At 32.6% G+C, this 23,259-nt stretch overlaps 1 protein-coding gene across 2 annotated transcripts in view; it reads right to left on the reverse strand.

The window, feature by feature from the left end:
• LOC125070868 (nephrin-like) overlaps positions 1 to 23,040 on the reverse strand; it is a 52,308-nt gene extending 29,268 nt beyond the window's left edge. For both annotated transcript variants that reach the window (XM_047680866.1, XM_047680864.1), the window contains exon 1: positions 22,785 to 23,040. In XM_047680866.1, coding sequence (XP_047536822.1) covers positions 22,785 to 22,917 — 133 coding nt within the window. In that variant the 5' untranslated portion in view covers positions 22,918 to 23,040. The remainder of the gene's footprint in view (positions 1 to 22,784) is intronic.
• Positions 23,041 to 23,259: the final 219 nt, after the last annotated feature.

The following is a 23,259-nucleotide window of genomic DNA, read 5'->3' on the forward strand; positions in this document are numbered from 1 at the left end:
ATAATGTGCGTTTGTATACATTTTGGGCGTAATCGAGTTCATTTCAAATTATCTGGTTCATTCACTTAGTTCTTAGTTCCCTCGCAGTAATTGGATGTGATTTGACTTTCAATTTATAATAGATTGACAGACTGATAAGTGGTCACCACCACTGTAACAAATATTTCCACAAGAGAACTCACTCTGACGATTTTTTGTCTGCATTGTTTGTATAATAAAATTTGAAACTAGCGTTAGTTAAACACCATATAATATGTATATTTTACTTGATGCAAGCCCGTTTGGGTAGGTACCTTCCCTTTATCCCCATTACCTGCCTGTCTTATTTCTGCCTGAATACAGATACAAAACCTATAATAACTGTACGTTTTAATACTATCTAGTAAAATGATTCATTAGTAATAAGCGCAATACGTGAGTAAGTTATATTTCTGAGTGTGTGTTTGCTCATCCCTCTCAGTAATAATTACCGTTATTAAAAATGAAAGCAATCTATTTCAGTGGCCGTCATAACCGCTGGTTTTTATTCGCCTTTCATGAACCACTACAATTAAAATTCAAAATAAACTCATTCTTGCATTTTTAAATTGGTCCGTCTGCGTGAGTCTTTTATACATTTTTCGCATAGATTTTTGTTTTAAATTTTTCTTTATATATTCATACCGTACCAATTATGCTGTAAATTAAACCAGACTACACCTACCCTTAATTAAGCAGATCTATGCATAAAAGCAAAGCGACCGACCAAGTGTGTCTCGCGTGAAGAGGGCTCTGTACAATTTTAAAACGTATCATAGCTTTTATTTTCATATGTGAATCTTGTTCTACATTTAAAGTTTAATTATTTCAATTGTAATGTTATATATAGTTAAGGATTAACATCACTACAGGATAGAGCATTGCCGATGCTCATCTGTTTTTCTTTTTGATATTTAGAAAAGTTAACATTTTAAACACTTTAACTAATGAATGAAAACTTCAATATTAACAGCAATCTGCATGATATTTTCTATAGCCGTTAAACTGCACTCGAAATAGCAGGAGTGCTAAATAGCCACTACTAGTGCTATAAACGAGGTCTTCAACGCTAAGCGGCGTTTTGAACTATTCTATCAAACTTTGTAAAATACCACGCGCGATTTTTTTTTATAAGTGAATAGTATTATTTTATGTCTGACTATAGAGACGTTCCTTCCTCCAGAGACGATTCTAGGCGTGGAATCAAATTATGCTTTACATAAAAATGCATTATAATCGGAACTCGACTAATATGTAAAATTTTAGAAGAAGCATGCAAGATTTAACTTAACAAATATCGCAAGTTAAATATTAGCTATAAAAATTAATTTGTTTGAGTTGAGTTTGAGTGTTTTATTGAATTTATTTAACATAAAAATAACAATAAATATACGTAATTAAACAGAAAACTTCACGTAATGTCATCGGTGTGACCAGCGTGCCAACATATAAACATCCCGAACATGAGTGATATTTATTACGAAAACGAAACATTTAAACTTTATTTTACGTATGGCAAATTGAAAATTTGAGATTTGTATTATTCTATTTGTCCTTGGTGTGATCAATTATAATTTAATGTGTCACAGCGGGATGAATGGATTTGCAGCGGCAGCATTTTAGCATATAGCGCCTGGTATAAGTATATATATACACAGACATTTCAAATGATGCTTCATTTTATAGAAAACGTTCGCTTACAAACGCACCGTCTACCTTTTTACATTGGTGTGAGTATTCTGAATTCAAAATTCGAATTAATTATACAGCATGAAAATCAAGACTATTCAATTTTTTTTATTTATTATTTTATTAACTAACCATGAGATTTGAAAAAAATAAGAATTGTGTCTGACTCACTCGGCTTTAAAAACCGAAACTCAAACGTATTAAAATGATTCTAGCGGTACACATATCAATGACGATGATTATATTGAAGTAACTATTCACACTAAATACAGAATGACTTAAATTGTCAAAGTAATGGGCGAAAACGTTTGACGAATTCTAGAACTATGATCCAGTTACAATGATTTTACCATAATTCTATTCAGTTTAGCTTCATTCATCGCCTATTTTATACGAACGACGTAAGCTTCTGTTGAAAAGTATCTGTTCGAATAAGTAACGGAATGTATATTCTGTTGGTTCGGATTGATTGGGAAAAACATTGAATATGTTTTGTTTAACTTTTCAATTGCGAGTTTTAAAGAAATCTCAATTTCGATGAATACATTGTTTTATTTAGTTTTAGTGATGATGAAAAATAAACTAAATATCCGCAAATATATCTCGCTCGTGAAATGTTCAACTCCAATTCAAAAATTTTGTTCGAGTATTCCCACAAGCGAATAAAATTATAGCAAATATATATTAAACAAATTAATTATCTGTAACGCAGCGGCTACCGCAAGTTATTCTGTAAATTAAAGGATGAAGGTTGTAGCTGAATAGACAATTATAATTAAGAATAATAAAGTAAGTCCACTTATTAAGAACTAGGTGCAAGATGCGGAACGAAGGTTTTGCTCACCTCTTCAATAGACAAAGCAACCAGTAATAGTTACTACCCGCGAAGCTCTGTGCGTATTCCAATATTACAATAATTTACATCAATGAGGTTACCAAACTTAGTACTCCTGTTACTCGATTGTATAGAGTCAGTAACTTTCTTGTTTCGCAAAGCATTCGGTTTTACAACGGAAATTGAAAGCGTCCAAATCAAATAATATAATACCACTTTTGTCACAAGGTTATTAAGCAATTAGCGTGTTCGTAGGTTAACTTAGTGGTACACTCATCAAATATTCTACCGCTAGTATAAATGCAGTCAATACAAGAAACATAACATCCAAAATTTTGGTGATATTTTTTGGCCGTTTCATCAGCCAACTTACCGGCATGATAAAAATATAATGGCACTCCTTGGTAAATAAAACTCGATTTTTTTTTTAATTTTTATTCAGGCTGTTGGCTTTTTCAATTCACAAAAAAAACACTAATGTCGAGTTATAGTCAATATTTAGTGTAATCCTTAACAACTAAATTTTTTTATTTTAAATTAAAATAGTTGGTGCTTGGAGTACGTTCTATAAAAAATAAACTTTAAAATGAGTTCATAATCGAAGAGGATACCAAAAAAATATAGACAAGATGAAAACTTTCCGAAAGGCGAACCTTTGAAGTCTGAAAAATTATGTTTACCTTGTGTTACGAAGGCTAAACTTAAGAGAGTTTTAAGAACGATCTTAAAGAAACATTCGCGTTATTTGCTTTAAGATAAGAAAACAGTTTTGAAACCTGAATCCACTGAAACATTTTATATTTTAAAATATAATATTCCAAAATATCATACAATTTCACAGGAAACATTTAAAACTATTTAATTTACACGTGTAACTTTAAACTCTGAAATGCACAAGCTGCTTCATACGTTTATTGTTTAAGAATTTCGAGAATTTAATATATTTTACTTAAAACTGGCAACACGCTCCAGTACTTCGAGCTTATTTGTGCAAACCAGTATATCGCTCAAACGAAGATAATAAAGATTATGCAGACATATGTTGTGTATTTTGAATGTATTCGACTGGAAATAATAAGAAATCTCATTCTGTTTATTTATATGCGGAATGTTATTTGAAGCTCTGATTTTATATTGTATGGAAATCGAACAACTAAGTTTACGTCGCTGAAAGTTGTTGTGGAAACAGCATTAGCAGCCCGTAAATGTCCCACTGCTGGGATAAAGGCCTCCTCTCCCTTTGAGGAGAATGTTTGGAGCTTATTCCACCACGCTGCTCCAATGCGGGTTGGCGGAATACCCATGTGGCAGAATTTCGTTGAAATTAGACACATGCAGGTTTCCTCACGATGTTTTCCTTCACCGCCGAGCACGAGATGAATTATAAACACAAATTAAGCACATGAAATTTCAGTGGTGCCTGCCTGGGTTTGAACCCGAAATCATCGGTTAAGATGCACGCGTTCTAGCCACTGGGCCATCTGAAAACAGACTTAAAATAAATCAATCAATTCCATAAAAATCATTATAAATATATAATCAAATTATAAATCATTATCATAATATATAATTATAATCATATAATTAATATAAATATCAAAAAATTTATAGATCCTGTTGTATAAACGTATACATCGTCCCACATAAAAGATACTTTGAGACTTTTTCTAATTGGACATTTGTTGCTAGTGTTAACAATGCCTAGCATCACAATTGCTGGAAAATACGACGTATATAATATGTTTAACATTTTTCCGTCCATTTTTGAACAAATAATAATTATATAGAGAAAATATTTATATTTACCGCTTCTTTGCTTACTTCTTTATAATTTAAACTAAACCAAACCTCAGTATTATGATAATAAAAGTCAAATTAGATTGACGAAAACGATCATCTCGAGACAAGAATTACATATTTTGTGATGAACAGCCTCCGGAATGGAGATATACGGAGATAATTTCCCGCGAGACAATGTCGAGGACTACTTAGCCTTCACAGCCCTTATCTCTTATCTAGTAACACACAAGACACAAGTTTTAAGACCTTACAGGCAATACAGTAATAAAAATGAAATAATCCATAAACCGAGACATATTTTTTTGTTTATTGAATATTTGTTGGTAGACTGACATAGTGCCGTGCCCAGTGATATCATCACTAAGAAATATTAACCAGTCTTTATAACCTTGGAAACTAAGATGTTATATCCCTTGTGCGCTCACTCAACCTTCAAATAACATTAAGTATTGCTAATTGGCAGTAGAATAAAGGATGTGTGCGTGTGTGAAAGTGTGTGGGCGATTTCTTAGGTAAGAATAGCCGCTTTTGACAAACGTCAAACACTCAGAAATAAATATATATATATATATATATATATACGCCCCTGCTCAAGAATTCGATGTATTTAAGATTTTTTAAATATCGCCTATTAATAAATGTGAGCACCACGCCTAAAAAAAATTGACGTCGTAAATATCATTCCTTAAATCGCCAATGCGCCACTGACCTTCGGAATTGGTTATGTCCCTTATCACTCACCTTTGAAACCGAAATACAACAATATTACTGCTTGGCGATAAGATATATGAAGAGTGGGTGGTATCCTCCTAGACGGTCTTGCACAGAGCCCTACCACCAAAGACATCATCAAACATCAAAATATCTTGAACATTAAATTTTAACAGATCCACAAGACTGAATCAACCGAAATTCTCAAAAACTTATGCTGCTAGTAAAATATTTAAATAAACGCTCGTGTCTTAAATTTAATTTCTTCATGAAATATTACACATTTATGATAACAATAAGGTTTAACTGTTATAATTAAAGCATTTTCGCTTAATATTCAAATTTCTATATTAAAATATCAGATTGAGTCACGCATTATAATGAAATTTAATTAAAAACTAGCACTTACGTATTTTACTTTATAAAACTCTTATTAAAACCAAGGTTCTTTAAGTTACAGGTCACGTAGATCCGTCTTGACCTCATAATCTATAAATATAATAAAACTATAACGAGGTCGAGGCTCTGTGCGATATATTTTTGAAAATTAATGTGCATTATACTACAAATATGATTTGGCTCTCTGCACCTCCTTGCCTTACTTATTTATTTTCCTTTCTTTCACCTCATTTCCCCCTCCTCCCTCTTTTTTTCTCAGCTGACGGTATTACACAAATGCTAACACGAGTAATATTACACCTTGACAAATATTTTCAACTACCTTTCAGGTAATAAGCTGAGCTTTTAGTCGAATTTAGTATATAATATAACGTACGAAAATCCAAACGGGGAATAGATTTATATTAAAAAGATATTTCTGAGCTATTTATTAAATATTTGAGATGAAGTTAATTTCAACGATGTCTTATATTACGTATACACACACATATACATTCAAATACATACATTTTCTACCGATTCTTTGATTACTGACTAAGATGGAAAAAGGCTCCAGCTCCTGAAATCTTGAGTTTAAATCTTGAGTTAACCAAATCTTTAGGCAGAAATTGTTATTTTTCTTTCAAGAAATTCTGAACTGCAGTCCGTAATGTCACTTCTCTAAAAACATGGATAGATGTTGATCATTGGCCTGATACTCTTAGGTCAAGTGGCCTTTGCCATCAGAGTGGAACATGAACGATCAGGAATAGAGACGCCCTTTGTTAACTCACACTATAATACCGTCTTCTCAATTAATATCAAGTAATATTGTACATTATATACATGTTTAACTTGGTAGCATTTCTAAAACTTAGTATCAAAAGAAAATCTTAAATAAACAGCAATCTGTAAAAGACTTTCATTTATTCTTCAATTCCGATTTCTTACATGACAAAGTATGTCTTTCATACTTTGACTATAAAACATAAAAAAATTAATTAGAACTCATAAAATCTTATGTGTTAGTAATAAATTTTAATATAATTCAATTCAAAATATCTCGAACCTTAACTAGTTTCATTTGAAATTGGAACAAGCGTCGACAAAGTTAGAGGAGCACGACCCAACTGGAATTATCTCGACTGTAATCAAGTATTATTGGAACAAAGATAAGGGCATCGGATGCTGGCTTTTGTCAGCAGCTTCTGAAAACGGATATCGTTTGATCTCATATTACTTTTCAGTTTTATGAATTGCAACATAACCTAGCTTTATGAAACTAGATTGTATTTCACTTAGTTTTAAAATTTATTTTCAGCAGGAATTTAGACGATCAAACAGGCAAATTGATCTTTATTTCCTATAGATACAAATACTTACAATATAAAATCATTGACGATTTTAATCCGGCTCGAAGGACCAAATTAATATCATAGTCATATTAATATTACTTTGAAATGTAAAAACATTCCAATAAACTAGTTACTTTTAACATAGTTGTTTTTATTTTTGAAAGATGTAAGAAAAACATTACGAGAAATTTCAAAACTTCAAAAGCATAAGTTTTACGCTACGTTCGAAAAAATCTTAAAGACCTGTTCTTCTATCTTTTCCCATAAAATATTAAAATTATTATTAAAACAAATCATCTAGTTAGCAAAAACTTTGACTTGATTTAACTAAGGTTTATTATTGTAAAACAGTTCCAAAGTGATGTTCTTTTAAGTATCAATTTTCATAATCTGCAAAATTCACTACGGGTTTATCTCCGCTAAAATTTTAAATTTCAATTTCGTTTACTCCTGATAAATGATTAAACCACTTTCAAATTATTCCATCTTGTATGACCTTAGTACTCTTTTCGTCGATGTTTAAAGTATCTATTACTTTTAAGCACCAACCATTTCGAAATTTATAATAATTGGATTTGAATTAAAACTAAACATTATATTGTAAACTTTTGTCTAACTAGAAACTATAATTAAATTTAACTCATAGTATTATATACAACAGACAATTCGTATAAAAACTTTTTAATATTCATTTGAAAAGTAATTCAATCTAGACGTAAAAGGGACTGTGTAACTCGTTCAAGGATTTATGTTACCCTAGTATCATCATATTTAATAGTATTTTTTTTATGGCATTGGTTGGCGGACGAGCATAGTAAGTGGTCACCACCGCCCATAGACAAAGGCGCTGTAAGAAATATTAACCATTCCTTACATCACCTATGCCCCACCAACCTTGGGAACTAAGATTTTATATCCCTTGTGCCTGTGATAACACTGGCTCACTCACCCTTTTAACCGGAACACAACAATACAGAGTATTGTTATTTGGCGGTAGAATATCGGATGAGTGGGTGGTACCTACCCAGACGGGCTTGCACAAAGCCCTACCACCAAGTATTTGGTACACGAGGTTTTTGAAAAAAATGCTACCTAATTTACCTGGCTACTGGTTATAAAAAATGACACTGTAAGAATTTTTACCCATCTTATCACTTACATCATCAAAACACCACCAACCTTTGGAATTAAGATAACGTAATCTACGAAATCAACACGACACGTTACGTGATGAATGATACCTAACAAGTAAATTTATAAGTTTTTAATTTTATCAATTCCAATAAAATATAATATTTTATACCCCTGCGAGGTATTTGTTTCTATAGTGAGATGAATTTTACAATTAATTGGATTCAAACGATTAAATGTTAATTAGGAAGACATTTTGCCCAGTGCAATATTATATTAAAAAAAATTCAAATATTCCTGTCTTATGTGAAATTACTTTTTTGTCCCATTAGCCGTCAAAACACTTTGTCCTTGGAGTAGTAGTACAAAAAGCTTCATTAAAAGTATAACACCTCGCCTTATGGCCTCCAGTGTTGACAGGAGGTCTGGTTCGATTTTTGCCCAGAGGATCGGAATTGCGATTCAACGGGGAAATGCTGCCAGCATTCTTGCCACCATTCCACGCGGTAAAGATTTATACAGGAACTATTTTTAGTCCTTAAATATTATTTATTTAAGGACTTAAGCTTCTATATTAAAAATCCGCAGACATTTTTAACTTTGCCGTTTCATAAATTCAAGTCATTTGTAAAAATACAATGGTAAAGAAGGCATATTATTCGATACAAGATTATATTGATGATAAAAAAGCGTGGAGTTAATGCTTGTCGACTTTCAGGCAGGAGACATAACATACATAATTAATTGTATTTAACTAACGTGACTGTATTTTTAGATGTTGAAAAAGAATAACTACTGTGTTTCTTGCCGGTTCGTCTCGGTAGGATCTACATTCCGAACCGGTGGTAGCTTTACTTTGAATAGTTTGTTATACGACGATTCAAAAGTGCTTGTAAAAGCCTACTTGAATAAAGTATAATTTGATTTGATTTGATTTGTATATGATATAAAAAATGCGTTTTTAACCTTCTTAAAGTATATGAATATAACAATAGTATTTATATTCATTTGACTTTAAGAATTAAAGAGAGATACAATGATTTCATCATATTTAATAAGCATTGCCCGTCAATATAGAATACACGCGTCAATATAAAAATAACGAATAGCGTTAGTTTTTTAATCATTGTGATTCAATCGGCTGTTTTTTTTGTTGATGATATTATAATAAAACTATTTTGAAAATAGATAAATAATACAATGTAAGTGTATCCAAAGCAAACACGGATTTTATTTTATTTCTTTTCGCAGTTCCATGTTATAAGTACTAGTTATGACTTTGTGTCTAAGAGGTCAGTCGTCTGGTGTTGGATATTAAAAAGCCTATGTGCTAGTGTTGTACAATAAATGACATCAAATTCCGTTCAATGGTTCGTGAAATCGTAACAGACATAGTTACTTTCGCTTTTATAAGCTATAAATATATATATATATTATAGAAGTATAGATATTGAGACGAAGACAAAGAAACAAACTATGTACGAAAAAATGGCAGTAGACTTAGGATATTTAACTGTTTCGTAATTAAATTACACGGAAACAAAGGTGCTCAGAACAGATAGTTGTTGAGTGAACGAACAAAGGAAGAGTTGAGATAATGTTAATAATGTTGAAATAATGACTTGATATTAATTTGTTATTTCTTCGTAGTTGCTCTTTTAGTTACTTTTATAGTAGTCTTGGTAATGAATAAGAAAACTGGTACACGACAAATTAAATTATGTTTTATGTCATTACTCGCGAATTTACATACGTCGCGAATTCAGAAAATATGTAATAATAATAAAATTCACGTCGCTCAGAAATTTTAATGCTCGCATCACAATGAATCGCAGAGTAGAGAAATATTCGTGTTGTGTTCTCTTTCCGTACCTGCGTTGCAAGCAACTCATTGCTTAATTTATATACACTTCTGTTACGCTTAATTTTAAGTCTGTAAAGTTAATCTGAACGTTCAAAATTGGATTTTTTATACCAGTATGTCTAGAGAGAGTCGCTCTTCAAAAACAAGCCAACTGTAACACCTTGGTGTGCATAAAACCTAAGCTTGACACTCGCGAAACGTCATTCTTTTTAACTAGTGAGCGTGTACTTAGTAGTCAAGAGACGGCCACACACAAGCATTAACAGTCACCTCTATTCGGCGTTAATGTGTAATGTTATTTTAACAAATATTACTTACATTTTATTGTACACCACAGTGAGAAAATTAATAAATGTATACAGCCTAAATAAAAGCGTACAATTATGGCGACCTTATCGCTACGAAGCGGTCTCTTCCAGGCAACCAACGGTGTGGGTAGGTGTGGATAGCTCATAGATTATGAGATGGGTGGTGATGTGATAAAATCACATTAATCTTTTAATATCTCCTCTCTTCTCTTCTTAATCTTTCAAAAATATTCTTTTTGAACAAAGGTTAATTTTTATTTTATTCTATTTCTCTTAATTTAACACTCATTTCTATGAAAAAGTATAAATATGTAACTGAATTTTCAAAATGAAGATGCTCCAGCTATTTATTAAGTGATTTACATATTATCTGTATAAGAATGTACTTACAGCGGAAAGAACATTAATCATCCCTCGCTTTCAAGGATAAAAAGGTGAGAAAAAAATGCTTAAACATTACAAATGAATTGTCGGTAATTTCATAAACATGTTATTTTGTTACTTTTAATCATTGAGCTTTTATTTCCTTGTCGATAAAACAGGAATGGACATCTCTATAATACCAACACCAATACAAATTATTTATTTACTAGTGTTGATTGCCAACATAAAGGTGATATCACTTTGAATTAACAAGCAAAATGCGAGGAAAGGAACCGTGTGATACCACCTTAACCTACCTAATATCACTAGTTAAGCTTGCTTGCTAACAGGTACGGTACAGGCACTGCCATCAAAGTTAATGAGTTTTACTATAAACAATTCTCATTTACAGTCCGGATTTGGGAAGTTGGCTTTCCCATTCCTTTGACCTTTCAAAGGAAGGGGAGTGTCACACTTCCGTTGCGTCTACATTCTTTTTACGTTACGTTCTATTTGACATAGGCATCACAATCTTATAATTTTGATTGTGGTACTGCCTGAAAATAAAAAGGTAAGTAATTCAAAATTAAAGGTAATAAAAATATATAATGATACGCGAAATACTCATAAATTAATCCTATATCTACACTAGTTCCAATAAAATCTTGAGCTAATAAGTTCGAATAACTGGTTAATCTTAATTTTCCATAACTAGGTATTGCTTATCTAAAATTTTATAAAAAAAATCGTGATAGACCAACAGATTAACTAGGAAGCTCGGGTTCCTCCTTTGGTAGTAACGAACTTATTATACAAATGTAATAGTGTTTACATTAGGTTATAGTGACGCTATTTGAATTAGGAACATGCATTCTTATAATATAATCAAAAAGTATATGCGTTAATTTGAAAACTTTATTCAAGTGAACACAAAAATTCTACCAAGATTTTTTTTTTCGCATTTTCAATTACATAGATATTAAATGAACCAGCTCTCCTGATATTAGCGACTACGGGATGTTTAATCCTTTAGAAATATTGTTTGCACTGTTATCCCAAAATTAGATATTTTAACCTTAATTGGTTCAAAGATGCAATTTGGAATTAAAGTCAAGTATTTGTTTCCCATACCCGAAGGCACTGACAGGACTAATGTATTAACGTAATATGATACAACACTGCCCTCCCCCGTCCCAACGGGTGTTCTATTCTTTAAGGGCACTATTCATTGCTGCGCTCGTACTTCAGTTCTTCAACATTACAAAAATTGGTTTGGCAATAATACATTCATCGCGTCACTGTAGGTTGTGACATCTCGACGCTGTTTACGTAGTTTTTAACGAATGCAATCGGTAATCAGCAAAAAAATTTCAATATATTTTAATTAAAAAAAAATAAACCAAATGTAAAAATAGTAAACCAAAATACATAAATATATAAAAGAAGATGGAACGCGTCTCGAAAAAGCTTTTAGTATATTTTCGAAGTTTCACTCATTTTAAAATTCGAATATGTGACAAACGTGAATATCATTAATACATATAAATGAAATGAAATACATTTATCACAAAATATATAATAATTTGTCAATATTTTTTGTATAATTATACTGGCTGAATGATTCTATCCTTTGACTGTTATAAAAGGAGGTAAATAAAAGGTTTCTTTCACAAATCATACAACAAGTAATCAGTTAGCAAATAAAATATTATTTATTATATATCTATTATTTTATTGTATATCATATCATCATAAAATATCTCAAAAATTTGGAACCAGTTAACAATCTGCGTGCTATTGGCACGAACATGTTTTGCAATTTCATGACAATATTTAGGCTATAAAAATAATTAGGTCACACATTATTATTAATATTTTTACTAGAAATAAGAATCACATCATTTAATAATACTCAACAATGCTTCTCGGTAAGAACTCAATTCGTAATCTCAATCATAAAATGTTTAAAACCGAATTTGAGTGTTATGTAAGGCAGGACCGGACCGTGAGTTTAGGGGGCCCTGGGCTAATACTATTTAGGGGGCCCACTGACACACCTGAACGTAGACTTGAATTAATTAATTGAATGGGTTTGATTAATTGCAGGATTCGCAGGGCTGCAAACCATACGATCGTTTAATTTAATAGAATGATGGATTCTTTCCCATTATCGTCTATTTTTGACTTTGAATTGACTTAGCTGGGCCCCTTGAATCCACGGGGACCTGGGCTGAATACCAAAAAGCCATACCGTAATTCCGGCCCTGATCTAAGGCATGTAATACGTAGTTATTATAGTCAATGTCATATATCACCTTATGATATTACATGATCATGTTCTGCGGTGAGTTCCAGTCTTTTCCGACAAAATAGCTCTACTGAGAGCCAATTCCAATAATTCTAACGATTACGATTGGTTCCCGATTCTATTCTGATCCACTTTATAATTCTATTTCAGATTAAAAAACTATTCTAGAATATTCTTCATAAAAATATACCCATCTGGATCGTAGCTGATGATTCTATTAATTTACTAAGGTTATGATACAATTCGATACGGGCACAATTATACTTCGATTCGATTGCGACAAAGTGGAAAGTTTTTTCACGTATTGGCTTAATATATCATAATTGTATATTGGAATTGTTTATTTAAATATTAAACTATATTTGGTTTTGTCTGTTAATGTTTTGTGTAAGCGACGTTTATTATAAATAAAAAACTTAATTTTTTATTAAAATATTTTAAGTCGAATTTTATAGTATTATAATATCCAGAAATAGCATGTCTTGTTGTCATTCTTTCTTCGCGTAACATATAAGTGGACTGATATATCTCTTCAACATCTAAAGATACCCTACCTTGAAGGACTTGTCTTATATCAAGACTCGGAGGAGACTATGCTTATTTTCTGTCTGAGACATGAACTTTTAAGAGCATCTAAAATAGAAATTTTCTTTAGATGCAGGGATTGTACTACACTTTTCTGAGTTACCTTAATTTGTATGACTAGCAATACTAGAAGGGCTATTATTATCTATATAGATAATCTACATATACATACATAAATGTAATGTTATATTTGTATTCCATAGAACTATGTGTATATTTCTTACTCGCGTGACCATCAATGCTATTATTAATACACTGTTTTCATTATCAAATTAAAAGCTATTTCCAAAAGTAATATACCAAACACACTAATTAAAGGTTAAGATTGAATTAATAATATCTTCGTATTCACGGTACATATTATAGCATTATTCGTTTTTTTAATGTCACTTGGAGTCGAGGCGATTTATGCGAAGCATTTAATATATATATTTTTCCCCCGTACGTAAATAACTCCACTTACACCTGATGGTAAGTGGTAGTGGGGTCCAAACGGCCAGTACACGCAGGATTTTTTTTTTTAAGTCAAAAGGTGGCAGACGAGCAGGAGGCTCACCTGATGGAAAGTGACTACCACCGCCCATGGACATCTGCAACACCGGGGAGCTTGCAGGTGCGTTGCCGGCCTTTCAGGAAAGAGTACGCTCTTTTCTTGAAGGTTCCCAAGTCGTATCGGTTCGGAAAAACCGCCGGCGAAAGCTGGTTCCACAGAGTGGTTGTGCGAGGCAGAAAATGTCTTAAAAATCGCGCTGTTGTGGATTTTCGGACATCTAGGTGGTGCGGGTGATATTTGGAATTTTGACGAGATATCCGAAGGAGAAATTCAGCAGCCGGGATTAATCCGAACAATTCCTCGGAACATTCCCCGTGATAAATTCTGTAGAAGATGCAGAGCGATCCAACATCTCTACGCAAAGCCAAAGGTTCAAGCAGATCGGAAAGGGCTTGATCGTCGATAATTCGAGCCGCTCAACGTTGGATACGGTCAAATGGAAGGAGCTGGTACTGGGGAGCACCCGCCCAGAGGTGAGAGCAGTATTCCATGTGAGGCCGAATTTGCGCCTTGTATAGACTTAGACGATCGGCCGACGTGAAATACTGTCTTGCCTTGCTGAGCACACCGAGCTTAAATAAAACTAACTAAATTAACTGAACTAGCTGCCCTCGTCATGCCGGCCCGCAAGATGCCTATTCGGGTTCGTTTAAAGGAACCCAGGTTACATGAGGGGGAAATACGTGTGCTGGTTCGGATGACTTCGAGGCTATTTTTGTTAATAAATATCAATTTTTGAAAATATTAGTAATGTCGCTTATAACGTTATGTCATTCATAGGCAAACTGGCAAATAGACCACCTGATGTTAAGTGCTCACCACTGGCCTTAACCCATAGGCATTAAGTGAATCATTCCTCATAACACCTTTGCGTCACCAACCTTGGGAACTAAGGTGTTATATCCCATGTACTGTAGTAGCTCCGACTCACTGATATTTCTTAAATGATAATTGTATAAATTAATCTATGTAATATCTTCTTAAATTTTACTGTCTAGGTAGTCGTAAAACCTTTTCCTTAAAATCTAAAGTAATTACTTTGTGTTATTTTTAAAATTATATACTTTTAAAGTCTTTTAAAAGAAATAAAAAGGAGTTTGAAATTATAAGATCTGAACTTTCCTTTCACAAAGTTTTACTATGTCTGTTAGTTGTGCAACGTTCGCGAGATAATCGTTCGGACCAACGATTACTGTATATGAGGGTAACTGCCTTTATACCGATACCAATAGAAAAGCCTAGATTCAAAATTCAAGAGTTCTAAATATTTATAATATATTAAAATAATACATTAACTGTACAAAAAAATACAATTTATTTGAAGAAAAAAGAGAAAGAAAATTGTTACCAAGAGGTCTCAAACATTTAATTAGTTTAAAAAATCACACTTATTTTAATTTAAGAAATATGAATTTAAAGCAGACTATCAATTGATTTTCTCCAAACTAGAAAGACGATCTAGAAGTTGTTATACATATAAATTGATTTTATGAAGACCTTTTGTTCAATACGAATAGTTCAATTTAATTGTCAATCTTTATTTACGTTAACTATTTATTAACTTAATAAAAACTCACTTATTTCAAAGATGTATATTTGACAAAGGGCAATGACCTGTCTGACTGATTAATTACTATAGAAGGTATACAAAGTGAGTACATGTAATATAAGACATACTAAGTGGCGATTTTCGTTTTGTAATGTAGAGAGGCAAGAAAGTTCACGGAATTCTGATTGCATAAGAGATGAACATCCAATCTTAAAATGCAATTTTGGCACCCGACGTGGGACAAAAAAGACTATTTAAAACTCTCTCAACGATGTTTATAGGTATATTGGACTATTTATCATGTCATATACTGCATATGGCTGATTTCAAATAAATCAAACTACATAGATGTCGTGAGTACATATATGTATAATCTAGTTGAAGATTTTTAAGCCTACCTAACCTAACTAACCTAACATCTTACATCAAAAGAATCCATCTATCCATCCATATTATGAATGAGGGAAATATCTCCAAGAAAACAAACTTTCACATTTGTAATATTAGTAGGACTTCTACGACATAACCTGTACGCTTCGTTACAAATGCTACAACTTTCGAAAGTTTACCAGAGGATAACCAAAAACTTTATCTGCAAGTCTAGAGTGCACGCGAACCAGCCACTCCAGTTTATTTTAAAATAACAAAATATAATGTAAAATGAAAATTTATTGAGGTTTTTATTTATATTTATTTTATTGGTGTTTATATTAAATACTTGTAAAATATTCATAAAAGATTTATTATTATCTAAAGGAAGTTCTAAGATTTCTTGAGAAAATGGCTTATTTATTATAGAAGCATTTCAAACTTAAGATCTCGCTCACTAAGTGCACTTGTGCATGCTAAAAACAATATTTTTAACTAGTTTTTCGTATCAGAATGTTGCCGGGAATTTACTTATTTCAAAAATCTGTTCGTTCTATTGTTCCATATTTCCATATTAAGATCGACTTACCAATGCAAAAAATAAATAAACAAGCAAAATGCAATTTTAAAAAACAAAAGAGATATCAATATTTTCGGCTTACGATCTTGTGATTTTGCGTCGTTTTCGTCTTTTTGTACTTCTTGACAACCTGATTAATTATCTGCAGCATTTCATTAACTTGCACTTTAAGCTGTTGAGTAATTCTTTATAATAGTTTTATGTGTTATATATTTTATCTTACAAATTACAAATATTCAGTGAAAAAAAAATTTAAGCACAGACACAATTAGATAAGAATTAAAGTTTATCAACAACAAAAAAGCAGATTTCAAAATAGTAGTTAACACACGGAAAACTGACACTTTCCTGAAACTGGAATTAAAATATTGATAAATAAAGGATTATACGAGACTAACTACCCAATTTATGAGGCTTAATGTTTTCTATTTATATATGATACCATTAGTATCACGCGTGATCTCTCCACCCATAACCGTCCCACGCCGAGTAAGCATACAATATGACAAAGTACGTCCCACACCTTATTTCTTAAAGTATATTTCAGAAGTCCTTTTAAAAGTTAAGTGTAAAAAATTTCACTGTTGTTGCTCAATGCAATCTATGATATGTACCAAGTTTTTATTATTATTATCATTTAATTTAGACAGACTAGCAAATATAACACCTAGTGGTAAGTCATTCTCATTAGACATTGGCATTTTGAGAAATATTAATCATAATTTGAAAATAATATCCCTCGTGCACGAGGCTCATAAAATCTTGAGCCAACTAACTACAGAGTTACATTGACTCACTCATCCTTTTACTGTAATGAAAGATAATAATCCATAGATAATAAGTAGTAGCTAGCAGACAGGCTTCCATAAAACTCTATCAGGTAAAACTTATGTCGAAAAGACACCAGAGTTTAGAACATTGTACCTGTTTAAAGACAACGAATTTCGTTTCTTATGATAAAATCTTTACAAACTATGATAAAAAACATTTCTCACATCTCATTACATATATACGTATGAGGCAGAATAAATATATATTATATTATATAACAGATTTGCGACCAAAACCAACGACCAAAGATGGTATAAGCCGTCTTTGCCTTCAAGGCCCTCCCTCGAATATACTCGCTATGTTAATACAGCCAGTACATAAAACATGCAAGTCTTAGCGCATTTTATATCATATCCGAACAAATTTGAATTTTTCAAGAACTATATTTGTGTTTACAATTCATCTCGTACTCAAAGTTGGAGCAAATCGTCGTGAGAAAAGCTGCATGTGTTGATATGAGTTATTGGTTATGTTGCAGTATAATAAATTTTCTAGAAGGGATTGGATGTTTAGCCTCCATGACCCGGATATAGATGTTGCAAAGGGTCTCCTTTTATGTTAAAAAAATGTACGCAAATTAAAAAATGTATTTCCAAGACCTCTCTGTATCCTTGGAAAATAGCACCAGCAAGAATATCGTAGAAAGTAAATCAAAAATCGGTAAGGTAAATTTGGCAGTTTCAGTCAGAAGCCTTGTATTAAATAAATGTTCCATCTGTGGCTTACTCGCACACTCGACTCTTTTACTTGGTGGTAGGGACTTTGCGTTAGCCCGTATAGGTAGGTACCACCCATTCATTAGATATTCTACCTCCAAACAGCCAGTATCCAGTGTTGTTGTGTTCCGGTATGAAGCGTGAGTGAGCCAGTGTAACTACATGCACTAGGGACATAACATCTTAGTTCCTAAGGTTGGTAGCACATTGGTGACGTAAGGAATGGTTAATCTTCCTACAGCGCCATTAACTATGGGCGGTGATGACCACTTACCATCAGGTAGCCCATTTGCTATTTCGTCTACCAATGTCATAAAAAGACACTCGTAGAATATATTTAAAACGAGAAAAAAATATAACATTTTGTGAAACAAGTACGCTTTATATAAGTAAGATATAATAGTGCTCAAGCATGCGCAGTTACGCGTGCATTATCATTTCCCTTACTCTCATAATCAATTGTGACAGCAGTAGCAACGATCACCGAAACTTCAGACTTTCTCTTCTTCTTTAAGGATTATCAACACTGCCATTTCAAACCTTTGGGCAGCTCTGGAATAACAGATAAACCCAAAAAGAAAGAAACAGTTTTTATATAACCCTAAAAGAAAGAAACAGATAAAGGAGGACAGAGTAAAGTTCAGGGCTATATTGTAGCATGCGAAAGTGATCCCGTGGCGCTCACCGAAGAGACTGAGTGTATCGGGGCGCACTCCGCGTGAGGGGAACGCGTAACGCGTTTTTCCAGCAAAATAAAAACAAAGGGATAGAGTCGATTGGAGAGTACATAATGATTTTTTCTTACGTGACAATTTCTACCAGTTCACTCTCAACTTCGTTCCAATAATTAGAAAAAAAAATGAAGGATTTATAAAGGATGAATATATATATCTTGAAACAAAACAATGTATATATATTTAAAAGTCAATGTCCCGACAGACTATCGACGTACAGCTTAAACTAGCTTAAGTTATTTGTCTTGAGGAGAAGGTCGTTTTGTAATTAATGTCTAACATAAAGGCAGAATTGTGTGAAATTTTGGCTTAAAGGAGGGCGCTGTAGAACTTTGATTAACTTCATTTAGTCTATCAGTTCAAAAGGACATTATTTTCAGCACACTACAAGAAATAATTATGACGATGATGATATAAGTTTTTGGGATTGGACAAACGTATCCTTAAACCATATAAACTATTTATTTTTGCTACACATACACATGCATTACAACGATTATACACAAGAAAATAATTAAATTCACGGAATACAGTGTAGGTAGCAAGGGGTTCATCTCAGTATATGCTGTGCTAATGCACAACACTGATTTCCAGATGGCTGACTGACTATTGAGTAAACATAAAAATTCACGCGCGCACACGAAAATTTAAATAAAAAAATCTTCCGAAAGGCCCCCTAATTATTTATGGTTTTAATAGCACGAAGGAGACGAATGTTCTAGTCTTCTAAATAAATAATAATAATTTATCCGATTGTGATTAATCTTTGGTGAGTTGATCAACGATCACGAAGATGAATGGCCCAACAAGAACACACAGAAAGACAAGAGTTACTCTTTCAACGTTTGTATTTCAATAAGAATATCTTATGTTACCTTATTCTACCCGTGCAAAGCCGGGACGGTTAGCTAGTTGTGTATAAAAATAAAAAATAAAACGATCCACTCAACGTTGAACGCTCGAGTTCCGTATCTAATGAAATGTAAACAAAGAAGAGCTTTACAAGTTTACACTCATGAGAATAGTCTTTGTTTGTTTCAGCTTGGAAGGAATACGGAATGGTAAGTGTACTATATGAACTTACCTTACTTACCTTTGGTAATTCGTAATTATCTTATCACTTAAATAATTGGGTATATATCCTTTAACTATTTGTTGTATAAATGAAATGACGTATCGTTAATTGCAATTAGTGAACAATTTAATGTCGCTTGTACGATAAGCTGCTCCGCGCGGTTCAAACCGCGTGCCGCCCGTAAGTCGTAGCGTGATGTTATTATATAAACTACAACATTTTTCAATTAATTTGATATTTATGGTAATTTTTTTAGATCATACTAAATAATTCACAGATTAACGCGTTAAAAGCAACTCCCCAGCTTTAAATAATACATTACATTACATTAACAGCCTGTAAATTTTAGCACTGATGGGCTAAGGCCTCCTCTCCTTTTGAGGAGAAGGTTTGATGCATATTCCACCACGCTGCTCCAATGCAGGTTGGTGGATATACATGTGACAGAATTTCGTTAAAATTAGACACATACAGGTTTCCTCACGATGTTTTCCTTCACCACCGAGCACGAGATAAATTATAAACATAAATTTAGCACGTAAAAATTCAGTGGACTTGTCTGGGTTTGAACCCGTAATCATAGGTTAAGATGAACGCGTTATAACACCTGGGCCATCTCGGCTTTAAATCTGAAGTATATGCTCGTATATTTAAAAAAAGAGAAGTGTCATGGTGACTGTTGTAATGGTAGGTGGTAACTTACCTATATATTGTATGTTTAATAATAGACACAATAAAAAAATAAATAATATTTTAGAACAATTATATATAATAAAAATCCCGTGTGAATAAAAACAAAAACAAAAAAGAAGTTTAAATAATATCATATACAATAGAATTAGAAAGAGTGGAAGATCGCCTGGAGCGGTCATAATGCATTTTCCTGACGTGACAATTTCGGCTAATTCGAATTTCGAACAAAAAATATGACGTAACCTTTAAAGTCAAATAACTACTGTTAATGTTATTGCGAGCGATGTAATGAACTCCACGCAGAACAGTATTACTCTTATAACGACAGGTAACGTACATGCCATTAGAATCGTCTGGTTCGAAATTATTCTCTGGATCAGAGATTATTTGTACAGAATAACGTATTGCTCAGTTACTATACCAACGGAGAAATAAACAAGTAACCACACTTTCGCATATTCTATGGATACAAAATGTCAGTCACGTCTTGTGAAGGACTGTTGGCCCTTAGAACAGAAAAGTATTTAAGTAGGCCGTGAATCAACTAACTTAGGATGTCGTCCAGTACCTAAGTGGCAGGACCTAGCTGGATGCGGAAATTGGAAGAGTAGATGGACCATCGGGAGGTGAAGCCTGTAAGTCTAGTCGATATTGAGACAATACCAGAAAATATGCAACGTGACGCATATAAAGGGTATCACAAAGCCCCGTTTGATGTGTTCACACATCCACGTCCGCAGGACAGGATCGTTTTATCTGTTATCTGTTCATGATGTCAAGAATAAATTGCCTGAACTTCAGATAGATCTGTATTACGCAATCCCTCGGGTCCATATCATAACGCCCTTATCTTTATCTAAATTCGGCGCCACACATACGAGAACCCTATGAAGTTTTATACGTGTGTGAAACATATAAAAACACACACGCCGACCGAAAAGTTAAACTTTTTTGTGCCTGTTGCCACGTCACGACTAAATCACTAAACTGATCATAGTGAAATTTGATATTGAAGTAGCTTGAGCTTGTCATGATATACGAGTTTTAATTTAAAAAAAAAAACTCGACGTGTATGGAGTAGCCAGGAACAACTCGTTATATATGAATTGATACAATAAGTTATATATGTATAAGTATTTTATAACATACATTAAAATTCGAGCGACTTAGATTAGCTGATTTTTCGTACAATACTTGAATATCTGTACACACAACTGACTCAGTTAATTCAAACTAATACCCGTTTAAAGGCTAACCGGCTTAGTCACTTACCACAAATTAAGATACATATAATTCCTTTATATTTATAAGTTTACCCGGCTTTGAACCAAGAATGTTTGGTTAAGATTTACGATTGAAGCATCTCGACTTTTTATACATCGTCTACTATGGCAATAAAGGTCATTTACAATTGATAGGTTTTAATAAAGATTGCCAATAGTATATTTAATGTCAACAAATGAAATCAACATTCAAGTTCAGCATTACCATAATCAGATCCCTAGACACAGTAGGCATTTTTTAAAAGATAAAATAAACAGAAAAAATAAAACGTCAATTACAATCATTATCATTCAATTAACATTTAGGTAAGGTACTTTTATCATTTACACATAAATATTAGTCTAATATTACCCGTCAAAATGACGAATGAGAATTTTTATGATTGTATTGTATAAATACACATCCATAATGTCCGTACTAAAAATTAAAATGGGTGTAATAAGATTTTTATTTTAAAAGAATATATATTCTCTAAACAGTACCCACCTGTTCCAATCTACAACATCTCACACTTAAAAACAATCGTCAAATTCTATCCAGTCGATTTGAAGTTGTATATGACACACATATACAAAATAAGTATATATGGAAAAGTCAATATAAAAAAGTGAACTTCCGAATCAACTCATCATTGAGCAACATTTGTGATCAGCTTACTTACTGTAAGAAAATTGCAACATTGAATTTCTCGTAATCTGGGGAACGCCTTCGCGATGATCAGTGGAAGTCAGACGATTTCATTGTATATACGCTATATATCAATAAATAACTAAAAAAATATTATAATATATTAACCAAAAATGCTTCTAAAGCAACGACTACAAAAACAACTATAATACAATCTATGTATAGAAGTAAAATAAGTAAAATAACATAAAGTTAAATCAATGATTAATTATATAATTTCAGAATTACATTCCAATTAAATATTCTAAATTATAACACATTAGTATCCCTACAAAATATATTAAAAAGACAATAAACACATTATTTATATATAAAGCGAACGAATCATTCAATTGCAATATTATTTAAGCCTTAAGTCCCATACTTACTAGGTAAGTCCAGGTCACTCATGAACTCCTCCGTCTCCACAAGCCCCCGACCCATGGTTGATAAGGCAACCAAAATCACTAAGCACTGCATACAAACGCCCGACTTGCCCCACGCAACACCTATTCGCTCCATTTAACACACTTTAAACCATCTTCAATTAAACGTCACATCTCAATATTGTTTTGGTCCATAAACGGCTATTAACACGTGATTGTATACACATAAAAATCGTCTCGTTAAGTTGCGTGCGTGCGTTACAGCGGCGCGCGGCGAACTGATCACTTCACCGATATAATATTAAAGCTGAAAGCGCTCCGTTATAAACAAGTTTATTTTAAATCGTTATTAATTCACACTCTCATTGCGATTGGCTTACAAATAGTTTATTATTTCTTTATTATATACCTATGATAGCTTTATAATTTATACATAGTGTAACTAATCAACTGATATTTTTATGTCAAGATGACTTAG

This window comes from Vanessa atalanta, chromosome 18 (genome assembly GCF_905147765.1).
Source record: "Vanessa atalanta chromosome 18, ilVanAtal1.2, whole genome shotgun sequence".
NCBI lineage: Eukaryota > Metazoa > Arthropoda > Insecta > Lepidoptera > Nymphalidae > Vanessa > Vanessa atalanta.